At 41.0% G+C, this 21204-nt stretch overlaps 1 protein-coding gene across 2 annotated transcripts in view; it reads right to left on the reverse strand.

Annotated features, from left to right (window-relative positions):
* The window catches only part of SLC35B3 (solute carrier family 35 member B3), a 101788-nt gene that overhangs the window by 14279 nt on the left and 66305 nt on the right, over positions 1–21204 (reverse strand). For both annotated transcript variants that reach the window (XM_073678748.1, XM_073678749.1), the window contains exons 2-6: positions 14745–15000; positions 12660–12781; positions 8173–8327; positions 4129–4236; positions 394–491 (exon numbers count right to left, since the gene is read on the reverse strand). In XM_073678748.1, the coding sequence (XP_073534849.1) occupies positions 394–491; positions 4129–4236; positions 8173–8327; positions 12660–12781; positions 14745–15000 (739 nt within the window). The remainder of the gene's footprint in view (positions 1–393; positions 492–4128; positions 4237–8172; positions 8328–12659; positions 12782–14744; positions 15001–21204) is intronic.

The raw sequence follows: 21204 nt of genomic DNA on the forward strand, positions 1-21204 counted from the left end.
TGCACAGTGTGTGCTCTGCCGGGATTCAAAAGTCTGCAGTCACACACAGTGACTGCAGACTTAACAATTTGGACCAGACAACCCCTTTAAACAGGCATGTTCCCATCTTACAGATCTATATCATACAGTTTGAAACAGAGTAGTAGGATTCTGACTGCTAGGAATCTCAGTACTCTCAAGAGTAGAAGTCCATTGTTACCAGTGTGCAATGGACTGGTAACCACAAACGCATGAGTAATGCTGGAGAAGACCTGAGTAAGTATGGTCCTCATAACAACATCTGTAGGAGGACACCCAGAGAAGAACATTAACAAAAGTTGTGGACTATATTCGGGCCATTCTTTCCTAGATTCAAGAAAAGTGGATTACATATTAATGTACTGTACCCCTTACCATTTCAGAATTAGATCCATTGTGTAATTTCATAGCCTTTTCTTGCACATTTCCTATTACAGCATCGGCACAAAGGGCAAGAGAAATGAGCAGCACACCTTGAAACAACAAAGGAACAAAATCAATCTAGCTTTACCTGCTATTACACTTAAAAGGTACAAAACAGGAGTACATACTCCATACACTGCGTTACCTCTAGAACTGCGGCTACTTAAAGAGGATGCATTACTTGCCATTAATAGGTTACTGTTTTACATGTCTAAATGTTGCTGTTTAGATTTTGTTCCTTTGCCTCTCCATTCCCAAGATATGGCCCCCCGCTTCGCTGCATATAAAATCAAGTCTTGTTCATCAAAGGGGCATGGTCCTCAAGAAGACAACGCATAGAAAACAGTTGAGAGGATAATGCCAAATTTGCTAAGAAGAATAGATTTATATAACACACAAAACGCAAGAAAGGGCTGCATCTCAGAAAGAGGTACAGAAACAAAAAAATTAACTCTAGAAAGGTGCCTTTACACCAGGTAAAAAATACATATTTATGGCAAGGGACAGGTCTTCTTTAATGTGAGCAGAATTATTAAAGTCCTACAACAAGGCAAATTGATAATACCAACTATATAAAATTAACATGTGCCTTAGTAAAATAGTCAGTGTTGGCTCTTCCTCTGCAGAGGAAGCAATGGAAGGCCTCTTCCAGGCGGGGGTTTATGATAAGAATATCTGTACGAGACAGCATAAGAGTATGCTTTGTTTATACTAGCTGAATAGTTTTGCTCCCTTTAGGCAAAAATGTCATCTGAATAGATTTGTCCCTCACAATGTTCAAAGGAATCTGATTAAATTATGTAAGTAGAGCTTCAGCTGGAATCAGACTAGTTTATGTATCAATGTTTCTGAGAAATTTATGAGTAAAAGTCAAGTGAAGTCAATTTGGCATTTAGTAACTAGCATCCAAACTGCTACCCTTAGGCAACTGAATCCTTAAGAATTTTTCATTTGAAAGTTAATATAAAATAGAGAAAGTAGTATGTTTTCTGAAAGCCTCGATGCCTGCAAGACTTTTGCTGGTTTATGCATTTATCCATGCATATGCTAGTGTCAATACTCATTTAACATATGTTACCTAATACACTGCCTTTGCAAAGAATAATACGTTGTAATAAACTCCACTTCATAGCCTTCTTTTTCCTCCCTTCTTATTGTCTGTTCTGCTGCACTTTTATATACAAAAAGATACGCTACTGTGACTACAGTTACAACTGCATGGTGAGCAAATCCAATTATTGATATTTGCATGCTGCACACAAGTCCTGAACGCTTCCGCTCCGATCTCATAGATTTGATTTGCGACAAGTACAGTAAAATGACGACAGCCGTACATTTTTGGAAACAGAACTTAAAAAAAAAAAATCTGCATAGAGCTAATTGGCTAAACACCATACAGATAAAGAGACAACGCAATAAATGAAGACATTATAGAAAAAAAATTCATGGTTTTATAAAGAATTACATATACTGAAGAATTAACAGATTCACTTTTAATCCTATATATTCTTTGACCTAAAGGCAATAATAAAATGCACATGAATCAATGTGAAAGGAAATGTGGTGATATCATGTTGAGCACTGACCTATGTGTGCTAATAAATTATATAGACCTTTAATATTGTAACTTACGGCTATCAGAAAAACTCCAGACATGGAAACCTTTTTAATATAGTTCATGGCCTTATTTTGCTTCCTTCTCTCCGAAACACCTGGCTGAAAGAGCTGTTTTAGCTGACAAGTTCATGCTCCTTTAGCAGCTGCTTTGAACTGCACTTCTACCAACAAAGTGTACTCAAACACGATTTATAAACACTTCATATAGGAGCATGAACTGGGGAGCAGAAAAGCGCACACATGGAGTACGTTTGTAAAGAGTCTTTGAGTACAGATTATTTCTAGAGATGTAGCTCAAAACCGCTACAGAAGGAGAATGAATTAGGCAGTTAAAACAGCACTTTAAGGATGGTGGGTGGGAAACAATGTAGCAAAATAAGGTAATGGAGTGTGTGTGTGAGAGAATACAGTTTATTTTAAAGAGTTCTCCAGATACACAGATTACTAAAACATTGTAAACCCTATGTAAAATGAAGAAACTTCACAATTTACTTGCTGTCAAAATTCCTCTCTGTTCCTAAGCTGTGACACGTGGCCCATGTTTCTGTAACAGTCCATTCAAAGCACAGAGTACAGAGATTTCCTGCCTGTGCTCTGAATGGAAGGAAGCCTGTCCGTTGAGCATTGCATGCAGGACTCAGCCAATGGCTCTCACACCAGTGGGCTCTGAACAAGCAGGTCAGGAAGAGGGAGAGGGGAAGGGCGATGCAGGGGCATGGCCAGTGAGCATCAGCAACTTTTACAGAGAGGGGGTGCATGCTCCACAGAGAGCAAGTAATCTTATGGACTTGAGGTGCTGTGATACAGAGTACAAGATTATATTATATGGCTCATTACTACTTAGCAGTGCACCGATCCTGTGATGTGTCAGTGTCCGCATCGGTAACATAACTGCCTGTAGGAAAGTCTCAGGACAGCGCACATTAGAAGTCTCAGGAGGGAGAAGCCATGTGTGCAGTGATTTATCCAACTTGTGACTAAATAATGTAAATAGTGACAGACCAAAAAGAAGGATGAAGGTGGCTGCAGAGAAGCTAAAAGGAAAAAATAGAGTTAACAGGGGGACTCGTTACAGGAATAGCCAGGTTATTTTCTGTTTTTTTAGTGCCTGGAAAACCCTTCAAGGGGGTTTTTAATGAATACATTTTTTTTTTTTTTAAAGCATAGTTACCTCTGGTTTAAAAATAAAAAATCAAACTAGCACTTTGCTTACCCTCCCCTAATCCAGTGTGGGCTCGGTATCACTGCATTGGGTCTCTTTTTCCTAATTCTAGAGGTGATATCAAGACCACAGCATGTATCACCAATGCAGCCAATCATTGGGCTCAGCGGTTTGTGATGTCGACATCGGAACAGGCGCTGAGCACAGTAGTTGGCTGCAGCGGTGATGCACACTGTAATCGCGAAGTCACCGCTGCAGCCTGTAAGCAAAGACCACATAGTTACACAAAAATACCTGATTGAAAAAGTTCCAAAATTGTTAAGGAGACAAACCAAGGACCATAGAAAATGCATACACTGTTCTCTCAGCGCTATGTCAGACAGCTGCGAAAAAAGCAGTTTCAGTGCGATACCACTACCGAGCAAGGAAAGCGTTGTACTAGGAGTTGATGTGCGGCTTTACCATTACAACTACTGATGGGCGCTGTATTAGACTTGCATGGGGAAGATTTGGGCAGCATTATAAGCAGGTATTGTCAAGCAAAACTTCTTATCATTTTACAAGAGGAGGACTTACATTTTTTTAATCTATTTCACTTTTGGGCAAAATTAGGTTAAAAAATTGTGTAGGTTCTCTAAATAGCTTATCCACTATGGAAGTCTGGCATACAGTCGCCCATGTCTTTGCTTTTTAAGCACCCATAAATATGACAGAGATTTGAGTATATTTGCAATCAAACGCGACATTTCAGGTTTAACTGGAGGTCAAAATAAAACACAATTACAAGAAATGATGTATGAATTCTGCATGTAATCATAAAACAAGGCAATCTGTACAACCACGGTGTTGTAGGATTCACCACAAGGCTGGAGAACCGTGGACTGTGTAGTCCTTCTGTATCTTCTTACCTGTCACATTGAAGTTTGGGGCTATAGTGCTATCCGCCAAAGTAAACCATATAAGACCTGCGCTCATGCACAAAGCTGCAGTCACATCCACAGCATTATAACGCTTCCCTACAGACAAAAAGGAAAATAAATTATGTGCACACAGAATCCTATTTTACCAATATTAAGGGACAAAGGACAAGAAAAGTCCTTAGATTGGGCACAATATGTTCACATTTGCAGTGTGGCTTCTGAGTTCACAATGGAAACCACAATTCTCGGTTACTACGTTTGTGGTGCCAACGCCAGACAGACTCCATTGATTTATAAAGGGATCCCTTGGGTTATGCCAAGGTGTCAGTAAATAAAAACTAATGTCCAATAGAAGTTAAAGATAAAGCGAATAACACATTGTTTAGAGTTACAATAGCTTCTACCATGGGGTGGGCAGGGATTAGTTCTTTTTTGAAGTTGATAGCAAAAACAATGGGCAAGAATAAGGATCTGACGGGCTTTGACAAAGTACATATTGTGATGGCTAGATCAGTCAGTGCATCTCTAAAATTGCATGTCTGTCAAAAAGTGGTCCCAAGAAGGAAAACTGGTGAACCAGTGACCAGGTCATAGGCGCCCAAGGCTCATTGATACACATGTGGAGAGAAGGCTAGCCGGTCTGGCCCTATCCCAATGAAATGCTACCGAAGTGCTGAAAAAGTTCATGCTGGTTAGGAAACAGGTGTCATAACACACAGATCATTGCAGCGTGCTGGTGTATGCAGTATAGTTACACACTATAGCATCTACAATAGGCATTGCACTAGATCATGGAGCAGTCAAAGAAGGTGGCCAGTTCTGACGAATCAAGCTCTCTTACATAATGTGGGGGGCGGCTGTGTATGGCCACAACTTACTTGGAAAAGAGATGGCACTATAGGAAGTAGAGGCTGTGTGATGCTCAGTAACATTCACATATCACCTAGCTGAACATTGATGTCACAGAGTGCACCCCTGGTGACTACGGTATTCAATAACGGCAGTGGCATTTTTAACTCCCCTTATTTTTCTGTTGACAAAACCATGTAAGGGCTTGTTTTTAGCAGGATGAGTTGTAGCTTTGAAAGACACCAGCCATTTTACCATACAAAGTACTTAAAGGGAACTGGTCACCAAATTTGTCACATATCAGCTTCAAATATCAACTTATTGAATGTCTGTGCTGCTTTCTTCAAATCCTCATGTAGCTTCCTGACTCCGCCTGTATACCCCCCCGGAAAACCTTTTTATTTTCTCCAGCATTGTATTCTAATCGGGTCCGTCTGGTCCGATGGGTGTGGCTTTGGCCTCTACTCCTCCCCCCGGCTGCTGCTCGCCGTCCTTGATGACGCCTCCTGCGTCATCCTCATCGCCATGAGAAATCTTGTGTCTGCGCAAACAAATCGTGTTTCACGCCTGATATACTTTGCCCTACTGCGGGCAAAGCCGAAGAACAGATGTGCGCGTTCTAACAAATTTGGTGACAGTTTCCCTTTGAAAGGGGTTATCCGGTGAAAACCAATAAGTCTGCAGTCACTGTGTGTGACTGCAGACTTGTGAATCCCCCCGCACATGTACTATGCGCTGCAGGGATTCGCCGGTTTCTGACTCAGGTATGTATGATTTATACATACTCCCAGCCAGTGGGTGCAGCCTCACTTCCATACACTTGTATTGAGCGAGGCCTCTAGTCGGACACGCTCACTGGCTGGTCGCTTCACTAGACGGGGCACAGCTTCACTATGCAAGTGTATGGAGAGCGAGGCCGCGCCCACTGGCAGGAAGTATGTATAACTCATACATACCTTCCGGTCCCGGGTCAGAAACCGGCGAATCCCCTTAGCGCACAGTGCATGAGCTGGGGGGGGGATTCATAAGTCTGCAGTTACACAGAGTGACTGCAGACTTATCGATTTGGCCTGGACAACCCTTTAAAGGGGGAACTAAAAACTCCAATGGGAGAATATAGTAATAAAAATGTAATTCCACCATTATTTTTGGGGTTTTGTTTCTACAGCATTATATGGCAAAAATGACCTGGAAAGATGATTCTACAGGTAAGCATGAATACAAACATATCACTTTTTTTTTTTCTCTTTGGTAAAAAAAGAAAATCAAAAATTTGTAGTAAACTGAAAAACTTTGTGTCACCATTATCGGAAACCTGCAACACTTATTTTTCGACCAACCAAGCTGAGTGATGGCTCGTTCTGTGTGTGGGGAGTTGATGGTTTTAGAAATACCAGTTGGGGTACATATGACTTTTATATTAGTGTTCATTGCATATTTATTTTAAGGGAGGTGTGGTGACCAAAATACCCCCAAAATTCTGACGTTTCGATTTTCCTCTCTACTGCGTTTACCATATGGGTTAATTTATTTTATACTTTGATAGTCCTCAAATGGAGCCTGAACTCACGACCATCAAGATCTCCTCAGCCTTTGGCTGAGCTTCACAGGAGTACAAAGATGGCAGCAGCGAAACGCATGCTAAGCAATCGGTGCCTCACGGTGCGGGGGTGGGGGTGGGGGGGGTTAACAGCTCCATTTAAATGCTGCTGTTGATTGAGGCATTTTAACGGTTAACAACAGTAATGGGAGATCAGCATCGGTCACCGCAGTGAGAACAGATACAAGCTACGTAACATAGCTGTAATCTACCATATGTGGAGATAGCGGAGCTCCCGAAACTCCTCTACATAAGCCGATCCCAGTGCAGGCATACAGGCAAGTTATTTTGCGCTAAGGGTGTAAGCAGGATAAAGTACACTGCAAAAACTGCTGAGAAACGGTCTGAGGAACATGTGAAAGATTTAATGGTGCCAACTTTTCCTCTAAATTTCCAAGATCTCAATGTAATAACATTTGTGGGATGTGCTGGGAAAAAAAATCAATTTCATGGCCACATGAAGGCCACACATTGCAACTTACAGGACTTAAATGATCGGCTTCTAATGTCTTGGCCTGACATACCACAGGACACTTTTAATCAAGCAATATGGCAAAAAAGAGAGTGGTTTATTAGCCCATAGTGGCAACGTTTCAGTTCTGGAGGTATAAACCTCTCTTTCTCAAGTTTGAGAACGGTTCATACCTCAGAACCGAAAGGTTGACACTGCCACTATGGGCTAATAAACCACTGTTTTTTGGTCATATTGCTTGATGTGCTGACACCATTCATTACTTTTTATCTGGATCTGCATATGTAAAAAGTCTGATTAAAATGTAAAATTAACTTAAACGGTAAAAAGCAAAGATAAAAAACGTAAATGGCAGATTTGCTTTTATTCAGTTGCCACAACTGGCACAGAATGAAATAAAAAGCCATCAAAACATTTTTGGGGTGCATACAACATTATCAATAAAAATTTCAACTTGCCATGTAAAAAACAAATCAACAGAAAGATTAAAATCTTATGGCTCTCGGAAAATGGCGACAATTTGTTTTTTTTTGTTTTTTTTATACACACAAATTTCAGATTTTTTTCCCCCAACACTTTAATTTAATAAAACAAACTTTACACATTTGATATCGCTATAATTGTACTGAACTGTAGAATAATTTTGCCGCATAATGAACACTTAAAAACAAAACCCTAAACAATGGTGGAATTGTATTATTTTAGTGGATTTCACCACACTTGGAATTTTTTCCCCCATTTTTCAGCATATTGTATCGTAAAGTGAATTATGTCATTCAAAATTACAACTTGTCCTACAGAAAAAGCCCCTATATAAACGTTAAGTTCCTTGGAAGAAGGCAAAGAAAACAAAGTGCATAAGCGGAAAATCACCTCATCATAAAGGGGTTAAAGATCCATTTAGACTTATATACATGCATTTGAATTAAAACACAATTAATATTAATTGGAAGTCATTTTCTAATAATCAGAGTATTATTATTCATTGGCCAGACCAATAGAAGTGACACAAATATCCTGTATTCTATTGGCAAAATAAAAGATGCGGAAGATGCTGTCTCCCCTAACCGATGGTATATTTAGTACCTAAAAAAAAAAAAGAAACTCCTACCTTGAATGAATACACCTCCAATCATGACAGGGATCAGCTTACAGCATTTAAAAATGACCTGAGTAGGATAGTTCAGATACCCCAGAGAAGTGTTTGAAAGGCCCATGGTGCCCACTGTCAGGAAAGCTATGATCATGTAGGTTTTTGCTGGTATTCTGAAAAAGATAAACAATATAGCAGAGGTCATTAAAAGCAATTTTATCAATTTATGTCTGTGGATTTATCTCCCACCTCTTCAACACTAAAAGCTGGTCATTCACTACTTCCACAATGAACAAGGCCTGTGTGCATGTTTTTTTTCCCCAAATGGGACAAAAGCAATAAGCCGCTGTCAGACACCACCGGCATTTTTATCTGTGATCCTTCGTGCGTCTCATCAGTGCTGTGGTTCCTGTATGGTACACGGTCTGACGATGATTGTTAACAACTCCCAGCATCTCCTTACCATTGTTAAATACATACTGGTGTCAGGGTTAATCACAGTTTATTGTATTGTTGGAGATTTGTGATGCAATATATGATATGGCCAGTAGAGGGCAGAGGAGAGGCTTGGCAGTTTGTGACTGTTGCTAGGGGAGTTCAAGGACAGTGAAGCTACGCATCGTTGGAAAAAGGTCTGGATAGAGCGGTGCGACTCTGGATCTGTTTTTGGTGTCTGTGGAACACACTGTTTGGCTTGACATGAGCCGACTGTGAGGACAACCAAGGACACAGCATCTCGGGCTGTCACGTGAGGCCTTATTTCTAAGAACTTAGAGAAGTCCTGCGTTAGAGAGATCAGCATTCTCTAAGATTCCAGTCAGCGTTTCTCATTATTCGGGACTCAGCCCAGCAAGGAACCGTCCACTTCAATCTCAGGACGTACCGGTGCCATCTTACATCTGACTATACATGCACATATATAAATAACTTTATGGAGGTCTAGTAAGTTAGTAGAAAAGGCCTCTTCTGTAAGAGACACTTCAAAAACTGCTCCAAGTAGGCGATTACTGGAGTACTGGCACAACACTGTCGTTTTATGGCTTTATGCATAAAAAGGGTTAATCGCATGTATTATGGCTAGCATATAACTATTAACTGTACTTGTGTATACTCTTATTCTGTGTTATTGAGAGGAATTGCTGTCATCATTTATTTATTCACCGTTTACTTTCCTTTATTTATTTTTTTAAAAAAAAAAAACTGTTTAGATAATATATTATAAATATTTACTAATCTTTTTGCGTGTCTGCTGTACCCCTCGTCCTGTGGCCGACCCTCGTCCACGTTTCATTGGGAGATGTAGGTTCATGCGATACAGTTGTATATGGGGCTGACCTGACATTGCAATTGATCGCTGTACTAAGCTTGGTGATTTATTCATGTACTGATGGTGGTTTTGGCGCTGCATTCATATGGTGACTGTGGCTCTGATACTGTACACACGTAGCATTCCAAATGTGCTTCATGGTCATGTTAAAACTTAAAATGCTCAAAATTTGAAGTTTAGAGATTAGGAGCTCCAAAAGCTCAGGGTAAGTTAACATATGTCCACACCTATTTTTTGGGGCAGAAACTGAGCAGAATCCTCTCCAAATCCTCAAAACTTGGTTCTATTAATGTACTGATGGTGGTTCTGGTAATGTAATCATGCAAGTCCCCCTTTAAATATGTTGTAGCCCTTGGGATAGGTCCAGTATGGCATTGTGGCCCTTGGACCAAAAAAAATGTTGTGGACCCCAGAGATAGGCCAAGGATTGAACATACTGAAATTTAAGGTAGTGTATACACTTTCTTTTTCTTTCTCCACCTGAAAAAAATGCAGAGTCTTTTGTAACTTCTTTTAACCGCTTCAGGCTTTGAAAGCCAGTACACAGCTAAAAAAGTGACCTGACCATTCTTTATGCAAACAAAGAAAAAAAAAAAAACAGCCGGAAAAGTGACAAAAAAAAAAAAAAAAAAAAAAGCTACAGGAAAAAAAAACACCACTACCATTTTCCTGAAGCATCTTCATATAGCAAAAACTATGCAGGTACATCAGTGTCTACAAGGCATACTCTAATATGTCCAATTTTCCTTCATCAGACATCTGCCATGCATATTTTGAGAATTATGTGACAATTCAAAATGGATAGATAAGTTTTTATTTCTATAGCACCAACATATTCTGCAGCGCTTTACATTTTAGACAATAAAAGACATTACAGAATAAGGCTATGTGCCCACGATGCAGAAATGCTCCGGATTTTTCCTGAGCGTTTCTGCATCTCCCTGGCAGAAAAAACGCATGCAGATTTTACATGCGTTTTTCCTGCCAGGGACAAGTGTAAGTGAAGCATGCGATTTTGCATGCGGGCTGTCAAGGGATTTTCCAAGCAATTTTAGCATCACTTGAAAAAGTGCTTGACAACTTGGTCACACTATATAAATCCATGCAACCGGCATGGATTTATATAGTGTGACCGTAAAAGAATGGTAAAAAATAAATATTATACTCACCTTCCGATGACCCCCGGTCTTCTCCGGTGCGTCCGGTGTGTTGGGCGGCTCGTGGTGGTCTAAAAGGACCTTCCTTGACGTCATTTAGTCGCGTGACCTGTCACATGACTAAATGACGTCACGGAAGGTCCTTTTAGACCATCGCGAGCTGCCGGGGAGCCAGGATGCATCGCTAAGGAGACTGAGGCCAATCAGAAGGTGAGTATATGTTTTTTTTTTTTTTTTTTTTTTTTTTTACAGGTACCATGGTACCCGGGTCTTGGGGAGAGTCTCCTCTTCTCCAGAGCCGGGTACCATCCGCACATTGAATCGCTTAATATTTGCATGTGCACATGTAGTCATGCGGATATTAAGCGATTCAATGCAAGTCAATGGAGGCGAAAACGCAGCGCTTACACAAAATAATTGGTAGTGCTGCAGATTTTTCCGCAATGATAATCCGCAGCGGTAATTTCCGCAGCATGTGCGCAGCACATGCGGATTATCATTGGGGAACATGGCAGACCTTCTACCAAGCGTTTAAGCGTTTCTGCGGCAGAATTGCCGCTGCGGAAACGCTTAAAAAACGCATAGTGGGCACACAGCCTTACACAAATTAACAGATACCAGGAAGTGTGAGGGCCCTGCTCACAAGTTTGCAATCTGGGCCACAAAAGTGTGAGATGAGGGATAAATACATGCAGAAGCTTATTGTGCCGCCACCACCACAACTCCACCTTACACAGGTAAGCGTTATAAATGGTCAATGTAACATGAATTTTGTTGATATGTTGATTATTAGTACAATTTACAACATCTTTATATTTCCGAGCGCTCAGTTTATTTGTTATTGAGATCGCCCTGGTCATGTAAAGGAAATAGCTGCCAAATGGGACAAATCAAAGCTGTTGGCTTACAGACCCTCCAGCGATTTACTACAAACAGCACCAATCTGGTCTATGTTCTGTGTCTGGATTTTCAGTGACTGGAAATGATTTCATGCTTAAAGGGAACCGGTCATATTGAAATTGGTTATCTGACCTGTAGGATATTAGAGAGCAGATCAGATTGATACACATTTTTGTGGGAAAAGTTTCAGAAAAACTTGCATATTATTCACTAAAGTCCCCTGTGTTTTATATGCAAATGAGTCCAGTGGGCGGTCTTATTCAGTGATTGACAGTCTTCACTGTATGACAGCATGCAGAGATAGCTGTTAATCACTGGTAGGACCGCCCACTGGACTCATACATGCAAACACCAGGGATTTTAGCGTATCAAATAAAAAAGTTACACTGAATCTTTTCCAATAAACCTATATATCATTTTACTTCTCCTTCTCAATACCATGCAGTCAGCAGATCGGACTGTATGTGCTATGTGTAAGAATGTAAAAGCAAAGACCCCTTTTAAAGGGAATCTGTCACTCGTTTTCACAATTACATCTTCAAATAAGATGTGTGTCAAACCCTTTAGAACAATGGTCCTCCCCTCATAAATCATGGATGCTCTGAATAGAGGAATGGTAGTGCCAGAAGAGTCTTCTCTACTAACTTTTATGGGAGTTCCGAAAAAGAAAAAAAAAAAAAAACATCTGTCCATTTACAATGGCTGTGAGGCAGTGGTTGAAAAACTATTTATTTTATATTCTCAATCTACATTTCATTCAGCAGAGTGTTAAGACAAAGTGGTAAAAAAAGTCCCATCGCTAACTAGGCCAAATGTTAGGTCAGTTTGCTAGTAGCCCCAAGTTTCTGCAGTGCAGTTTATAATGGACATTTATTACTAGATATTAGAATAGAAAACGAGACACTGAATCCTCATGCATTACATCCTCCAACCCAAGCACTCAGAGCGGTGAACAAGCTGTATACATGGCTCTGTGTAGAGATATATGTCAGAGTGATGACATTTACATCATTTTTTAAAATCTCATTTTCAACAATGAGACTCTTCTATCCCATAGTGCAATCTATCAATGAGGCAAACACACATTAGAACTGCAGGATAATATATAGATTTTTACTGACCTTCTGCGTTTATCTTGCGTCAGTTGAAGTTCTACTAATCCGAACATGGAGTAAAACCCAAATTGTACTAATGTCAAGTACCAACCAAACGGTTTAAAACCTTCAACGGAGAATATCAGCTCCTGTAGAAGAACCATTATCCAGTTAGTGTTAAAAGACCTAATGAATTGTGCTGAAAGAGGAAAACAGAAAACTATAGGTATATATCTGCTTTTGCTCGTACATATACTTATGAAGCAATTACAGAGTTACGCAGAGGGGAAAAGAAAAAAAAAAAAAAAAAAAAAAAAGATAGATCAAAAAGAATCTTGACTTTCTAGGTCTAGGGTAAAACTGGGCCCACCTCTAACCTGACCAGTGTACAAATAAAGTTAGTATATTACTGTGCACGGAGTATAAAATGGTACAACAATCTAATTCTTATAAATACATTCCTCAAAGGAAGTATTACCTGTGCTTGATTGTTGGTAGGATTGATCGTGTATACAGATCTGTCCTTCAGATAACTCCTTCTATAATGTAGTGCATTAGTCCATATAACCATATATAATAGCCAAGTTGTGATCCATTAAAGGGTTATTCAATCTTCATAAATGGGTATCGTCACATAGTGCTTGTACATAAAAGCAATTGTACAATTAACTGCTTGTTAATATGTCAAGAACGGCTGAAACGTTGTATATTTTTCTTTAATAGCATACAGCTAGGAGAACGACCACTGCACATATTCTGCTGACTCTCTCTTTTCTAGCGAGCATGTAAGCGCTAATTTGATGCTGGACAGGATTACAGGAGTGCACTGATCCTCCAAATCCCAGCCAGCATCAGCGCTTACAAGCTTAACAGCTGCAGTGGTCGGTCTCCTAAGCAATGACCTGTAAACAAAAGGGTTTATATCTTAAGAACTGCTGCACATTTTAATAAGCAGTAAATTGCAAAAATAGACTGTGACAAAATCCAGATAGGAAGCTGGGAGTAACCTTTTAAGCGGACAAGTGCTATATTATTTTACAAAGTCTCCTAGGGCAAAACTTCTAGACTGATTTCCCAGCTGGCACCGTGAATCCAGACTTTAAGGCCACGGCCCCACTATCAGTATTTGGTCAGTATTTTTCCTCTGGAGTGGTAGCCAAAACCAGGTGAGGAACAATCAGAGAAAAGGTATAATAGACACAAGTCACCAATTCTGTATCTATCACCCACTCCTGGTTTTGGCTCCCACTCCTGAGACAAAATACTGACCAAATACTGATAGTGGGGCTGTGGCTGTAACTGTTGCATGCCTATTCAAATCAACAGGAGGCGGATGTGCAGTACCCTTCAGTGGCCATCATCGGAAGAGAGTACTTTCGGCCGCCGATAGCTGATCGGTGGGGGTGCCCAGCCGATTAGACATTGATGACCTGTTCAATGGATGCTAAAGTAGGGGACAACCTTTTAAGCTGCATGAGGAACATACAGAGGGGCAGGAAGGAGTCTGAGAGCTGCCAAGAGGGATTTTATAGGTAATGATTTCACCCTTTAGTTCACAGGAAGTCAGAGACTGACTTCCTGTTTACACATTATCGCACCGTACTGGACTGGTTGTCAGACTGATCACATGACCCAACTTCCTATAACAAAAGGAAGGGAATGTTTAGATGTAACGGAGGTGGGATGAAACACATTACACTGCTGTAATGTTGATGGTGAATAAGTACACATGCAAAGAAAATAAGGTGCAACTACTTTTGCATTAATTATCCCATTTTATATTTGCATATTATATATTGCGCTTATGATACATATATTGGTAAAGTTTTTCTCAGATTTAGAAATTTAAGTGGGGCCAAAAGAGTTTCTAAAGAGTCGTATCATTCTTGATGGGATTCTCCCATTAAGCTTTATAATGTAACTATGGGCATATCAGTCCAAAATGAATGTTAAAAAATGTTCCACAAAGCTTGAGTATTTTGAAGCCAGTCTATTCTCTGAAATCATCTTCTTTAAAATATCGCAATACAAATAAATTGACAATTTCCAGGACAATAAGAGACATATTGAAATCTAAAACCAGATCTAAGAATTATTTTGACAAAATATTACCTGCAAATATCCATATATTAAATAAAAAACAAAAACTCCGGTAACACAAATAAAAAACTGCACAGGCTTCTGGAACTGGCTGAGATTGATGCCAAGCACCCGGATGTCATCCACAGCCTTAATGTGAGGAGACATTGTGTCCGTCTTTGAAGGAATACTGATGGATATATACTTCCTTGAGTTGTTAAATTTCAGATCCATGTTAACAGGCTGGGTGACCGGATCGTCCGACTGCTTCTCTTCACCATCAGAGTTACTGAAACAAATAAAACATTTTTGTTGAAAAAAAATAAACCCTTCAAAAAAAAACACTAAATGTTTTGTCATTCACAAAGTGCATTATAACATTAGGCTACGTTCTGAGTATACAGAGCAGCCCCTGTAGCCATGCCCCGGCCCTGACTGACAGCCGACCCCAATGCGGTTACTCAGAGGTGAATTAACCCACGCCGGCCCCGCCTCCATGGCTGAAACCGAATGCTGCCGGGGAGAATAAAGTTAATTTTCTCCCAGCAGCGTTCGACTAAGTGCAGGCGCCGGGCAGGTTAGTAACGCTATTAACATGCAGGTTAATAGCATTTGTTGCTGATGACAAGTTCCCTTTAACCACTTTGCGCCAGAGCCTGTTTTTGCCTTCGTGACCGGGCCAATTTTTTCAATTCTGACCACTGTCACTTTATGAGGTAATTACTCTGGAACGCTTCAACGGATCCCCCTGATTCTGAGATTGTTTTTTTGTGACATATTGTACTTCATGATTGTGGTAAAATTTCTTCGATATCACTTGCGTTTATTTGTGAAAAAAATCGGAAATTTGGCGAAAATTTTGCAATTTTCAAACTTTGAATTTTCATGCCCTTTAATCAGAGAGATATATCACACAAAATAGTTAATGAATAACATTTCCCACATGTCTACTTCACATCAGCACAATTTTGGAACCAAAATTTTTTTCTGTTAGGAAGCTATAAGGGTTAAAAGTTGACCAGCGATTTCTCATTTTTACAACAAAATTTCCAAAAACATTTTTTTAGGGACCACATCTTATTTGAAGTGACTTTGAGGAGCCTTTATGACAGAAAATACCCAAAAGTGATACCATTCTAAAAACTGCACCCCTCAAGGTGCTCAAAACCACATTCAAGAAGTTTATTAACCCTTCAGGTGCTTCACAGGAATTTTTGGAATGTGGAAGAAAACAATGAACATTTAACTTTTTTTCACAAAACTGCTACTTTAGCCTCAAATTTTAAATTTTCACAAGGGCAGCCAGAAAAAATGGACCCCAAAATGTGTTGTGCAATTTCTCCTGAGCACGCTGATACCCCATATGTGGTGCAAAGCCACTGTTTGGGCGCACGGCATGGCTCAGAAGGTAAGGAGCGCCATTTGACTTTTGGAATGGAAATTTGACTGGAATTGATAGCGGACGCCATGTTGCATTTGGAGAGCCCCTGAGGTGCCTAAACAGAGGAAACCCACAACAAGTGACCGAATTTTACAATCTACTCCTCTGTATAAATTAATCTAGTGGTGGGAAAATAAGTAGGTAAATGGTCACTAAACCCATAGATGAATTCCCACAGAGGTGTCATTTCCATAATGGGGTCACTTCAGGGGGGATTATGCTGTTCTGGCACTTTTCAGAGTACCAGAGCTAAAGAATCCCCCCTGAAGTGACCCCATTTTGGAAATGACACCCCTCTGGGAATTCATCTATGGGTTTAGTGACCATTTTAACTCGATGGATGATTTCCAGAAACAAACACGCAATGGAAGGTTTAGATTCTGGAGAACCCCCCACCCCTGTAAATTAAGTGAGCTCTACTCGAATATGTCATTCACTAAATGAACCAAATGTTTGAATGACAAATTGGGATACATTTTTACAGTTTAAAAACGTGGTTCTGTGTGGTAGATTTTAAAGCAGTCAGTGACGCATAAGACTGGCAATGATGGGCATTGTGGGCAATAGTAGCGGGTATCACGCCTCATTCCTCTCTTAGTACATACACGACATCTTTTCTGGGGGTTCCTTCTTGTTTCTGTTGCTGGAATAAGTGCAATAAAATGTCGCTCAGTGAGTCTTTTCACATCCTCAGATTCTAATGGATGAGCGGGGCTAACACTTTGAAAGACAAGATTTTCAATTACCTTTTCTTGATAATCAAGAAAAGGATCTGAATTTCCTGCTTTTTTGTACAACACAAAAGAATTGTATGTGGCCACCTGAAACAAATAGATAACCAACTTTTTATACCAGGTATAGGACTTTCTTGATACCTGGTATGGCTGTAGAACCTGGTCTGCAAGGTCCACACCCCCCATGTGTTTGTTGTAGTCAATGACTGACACAGGTTTTTGCTTCGGAGTGGTGGATCCTAGTTCTACAGTGGCCCTTGTGGCATCTGTGTGGATCGAGCTGAGGACAAAAATATCCCTCTTATCCCTATATTTCAGGGCAAGCAGCTCTCCGTTGCGTACAGCCCCTGACTGCCCCTTTTGGAACTTTTGGTTGACCAATGGTTGTGGAAACCCCTGACTGTTTTTACGGATGGTCCCACAAGCCCCGATGTTGTGTTCAACCAGACTTTTAAATAGGGGTATGCTGGTGTAATAATTGTCCACATATAGATTGTAGCCTTTTTGAAAAAATGGACTTATCAGCTCCCAAACAATTTTTCCAGATGTCCCCAGATAAGTAGGGCATCCTGGTGGGTTTAGCTGGCTCTCTTTCCCCTCATATATGCGGAAAGCGGATGTGTATCCGGTTGAACTTTCGCACATTTTATAGATCTTTATTCCAAACCTTGCCCTTTTAGATGGGATAAATTGCTTGAGGTGCAGTCTTCCTTTGAATTTTACAAGGGACTCGTCTATAGAAATATTTTGTGTTGGGGTGTAGAGGCTTAAGAATTTTTCTGACAAATTTTCAATGATGGGTCTAATTTTATATAACCTGTCATGTTCTGGGGCATTTCTGGGCAGGCATTGACTATTGTTGTTAAAATGCCAAAACCGCATGAGCATTTCATAACGGGTCCTAGGCAGAATGACTGAAAACATAGGGGTGGCTTGAACAGGGTGGTTGGACCAGTAGGATCGAATGCTCGGTTTTTTAACAAGCCCCATGGCAAATGTAAGTCCTAAAATTTTTTTATTTCCGGGACATTAGTTGGTGTCCATAAATTTGCCCTAGCATAGTAAGATCGGGGATTCTGGCTTATGAATTGGGATGCATATAAATTTGTTTGCACGACAATATGCTCTAGCAAGCTGTCTGTAAAAAACAAATTAAAAAAATGAATTGGTCCAAAATCTTCCACCTCCACATTTATACCAGGAGTGGCGTTGAAATCAGGGCTGAATGGAGCAGCCGAATCCGAAGCCTCCCATCTGGGGAATGCTAGATCATGTGGCAAAGCCCCTTGTACACTGGCGTGCGCCAATTCACTAGTAGCAGGGACAGCGCTTGTACTGGGCAGTGTTCCCTGATTTGGAGACGTTTCTCCAGTAGCGCTATTTGCCCCTATTGTTGTACTGGTCCTTGGGCTTGAGGATGGACCAGAATCACTGCTCATTTCTGAGCTCTCAGTGTCGCCGCTACTAAAGCCCTCAAAATCCACATCTCCATCTGAGATTGCGCTGTCATCAGTGTCAGAACACAGCAGGGCATACACCTCCTCTGCGGTATAAGTCTGACGGGCCATTTTATTTTTAGATTTTTTGACCCGACTGATCTGATCGACCTGACAGGACCGACCGACCTGACAGGACTGACTGATCTGACAGACTCACTAACCCTAACTCTTACTTTCTTATTTATTTTATTTTTTTTACTTTCACAGTGGCAAGGCTGACACAGCTCTTGTCACACTGTTTCTCCTCTGCTCTCTCACTGAGATCGGAGGAGAAACAGTGTATTTATCAGGCAGATCGCCCGGGAAAGTTTGTTGCTAAAACAAACTTCCCTGGTGATCTCTCTGATTGGCTGGTGTGACGCTGACATCATCGAGACCTGAGCCAATCAGGTCTCAATGATGTCAGAGGTCACAGCACCGGGATCCCCGCCGCTCCTGAGGTATGTGGGGGGTCCCGATCGCCGACCACCAGCTGTTACTATCTTTTAAATGCCGCGATCGCTATGGATCGCGGCATCTAGAAGATAGGAACAGTTTAACATCATGGGGACCTGATCCATTCAGGTCCCCATGATGCCACATGTCAGAGCTATCGCTCTGAACCGGTACCGCAGCGCTAGCAGGACCCTGGGGGTCCTGAGCGCTGCAGGACCACCCACCGTTTTTAAACGTCGGCGCTGCACAGAGCCCGGGCAGCGCCGACGTTTATGTACAGTGGGCGGTCCTGAACCGGTTAAAGATTAACCATCATTTTAAATTTGTATTTTATAAATCAACAGTACACATGAAAATAACCAACTTTGTAATATATCTTATCAGAGAAATCAGTTCCAGTGGAGAAAGAAACAGATCTTTCATCCTCAAAATTCCTACTTGACATGTAAAATCTTAGTTCATTTAAAAGGGAATCTGTCACCAGATTTTTGCTATTTAATCTGAGAGTAGCATAATATAGGGCACGAGACCATGATTCCAGGGATGTTACACTTATTAGGCTGTGCTGTAGCTTCAATACAAACAGTATTTTATCAGCAGGAGATTATCAGTAGTGTGCTACATCTCATGTGCTCAGCAGTCAGGCGGTCTGTATAACACCACCCCCACCACTGATTGGCAGGTTACAGACAATGTACAGTGTAAACAGGAAGTTAACAGTCAGGGGTGTGGACCGGGTTATACACAGGGGAGAAGACTTACCGCTCTTACATCTACTGTAGACAAAACAGGGATTCTATGAAAACCGTACTAAGCAGTTCAATAAGTGATATATCCCTGGAGTCAGACTTTCTTGCTCTATGTTGCTGCCATCAGATTATATAGCGAAAACCTGCTGACAGATTCTCTTTAAGACAAATACTCCTATTAGTGAGACAGGAGATGACCACTGCTACTAGTAAGATTCTATGTAGATGGGAGGGGGAAGGAGCAATTCAAGACCATAACATATGACGAAGAAGAGGACATTACTGGCGGGTTTGGTCTCCATCCCACATAGAACTCGTACCGTCCCATATTACACTGATGGGCATGACACCTGGACAGTAAATGAGATCTAGAGTCTCTGTGCAAGGTATTGATTACTCGGTGCAAGGTACTCGATTATTCGTTGGAGGGGGGGGCATTCAGTCTCGCTAATGAGTATCTTTCAGACTCTGCTGTTTACCCAACAGTGGGCTTCAGCACACGGAGGATTTTTTATTTTTTTTTTTTTACATAGAAATATAAGTGTGGGCAGGAGGTGGGTACCACATGCAGATCCCCATGTTTCTATGGATTCTTAGAAGTTACCATTCGGTCATTTAAAAATATTGTCCGAGCCATGTCTAAAACCAGGGAGAGAGCACAAGCTAAATCTCATCAGTATGTAATATACCCACTATGAGGACGGGGTCACACGAGCTTACGTTCTCTCGTGCGAGAGAATCAGGGCCAATTGTGCAAATGACTAGTGTTGAGCGAGTATGTTTTGTTAACCCTTTCGCCGAGCTCTGAGTATTTACAGCTGCTCGGTGATGTGTTTGAATCGCTCCCGTGTGCATGATTTGCGACTGTTTGACAGTTTTATTACATGTGAGGAATGTGTAAGAAGCAAACATTCCTCACATGTATTAAAGCTGTCAAAAAGTTGCAAATCATGCACACGGGAGCGATTCAAACATAACACGGAGCAGCTGTAAATACTTGGAGCTCGGCCCGAGCATACTCGGCGAAAGGGTTAACAAAACATACTCGCTCATCACTACAAATGACACTCGGCTCAAACTCTGTCAGACTTTGATCTGAGTGTCAGTGCACTCTGCTCTGATCCTCTCGCATGAGACAATTGCAGCACATGTGCGGAGGAGATGGAGAAAGTTGGCCTCCATTGCTGGCATCTGTGGTAATCGGACTGCTCTCGGATGACATCCAAGTGCAGTACAATGTTTCACACGAACCCACAGATTTGTATGGGTGAGCATAATCCAATCTTAGTTGCACTCGCAGCATGCTGTGATTGTTCTCTAATGCTAAATCGACATTGAATATAATCGCGGATCTGAGCTGTCCCATAGAATAACACTGGGCTGAGTGCCATATGATAAAACATCGCATAGCACTCGACCATGTTATACGCTCATGTGAGTGAGCCCTTAGGGTTTGTTCACTTTGCGTTTTTTTTTTTTTTTGTTTGTTTTTCAGGCTTTTATTTTGAGCGGGTCCACAAATATGGTTGAAGAGACACAAAAAGAATATTTTTAGTGTAAGGCAATGTTCACACATCATGGTTATTTTGCGTCACAAATCTGCAGCAAAACTTTATCTTCAGGGGCATTTTGTTC

Source organism: Phyllobates terribilis, unplaced genomic scaffold, assembly GCF_046119375.1.
Source record: "Phyllobates terribilis strain yellow unplaced genomic scaffold, ASM4611937v1 Scaffold_4__5_contigs__length_816908805, whole genome shotgun sequence".
Classification (NCBI taxonomy): Eukaryota; Metazoa; Chordata; class Amphibia; order Anura; family Dendrobatidae; genus Phyllobates; species Phyllobates terribilis.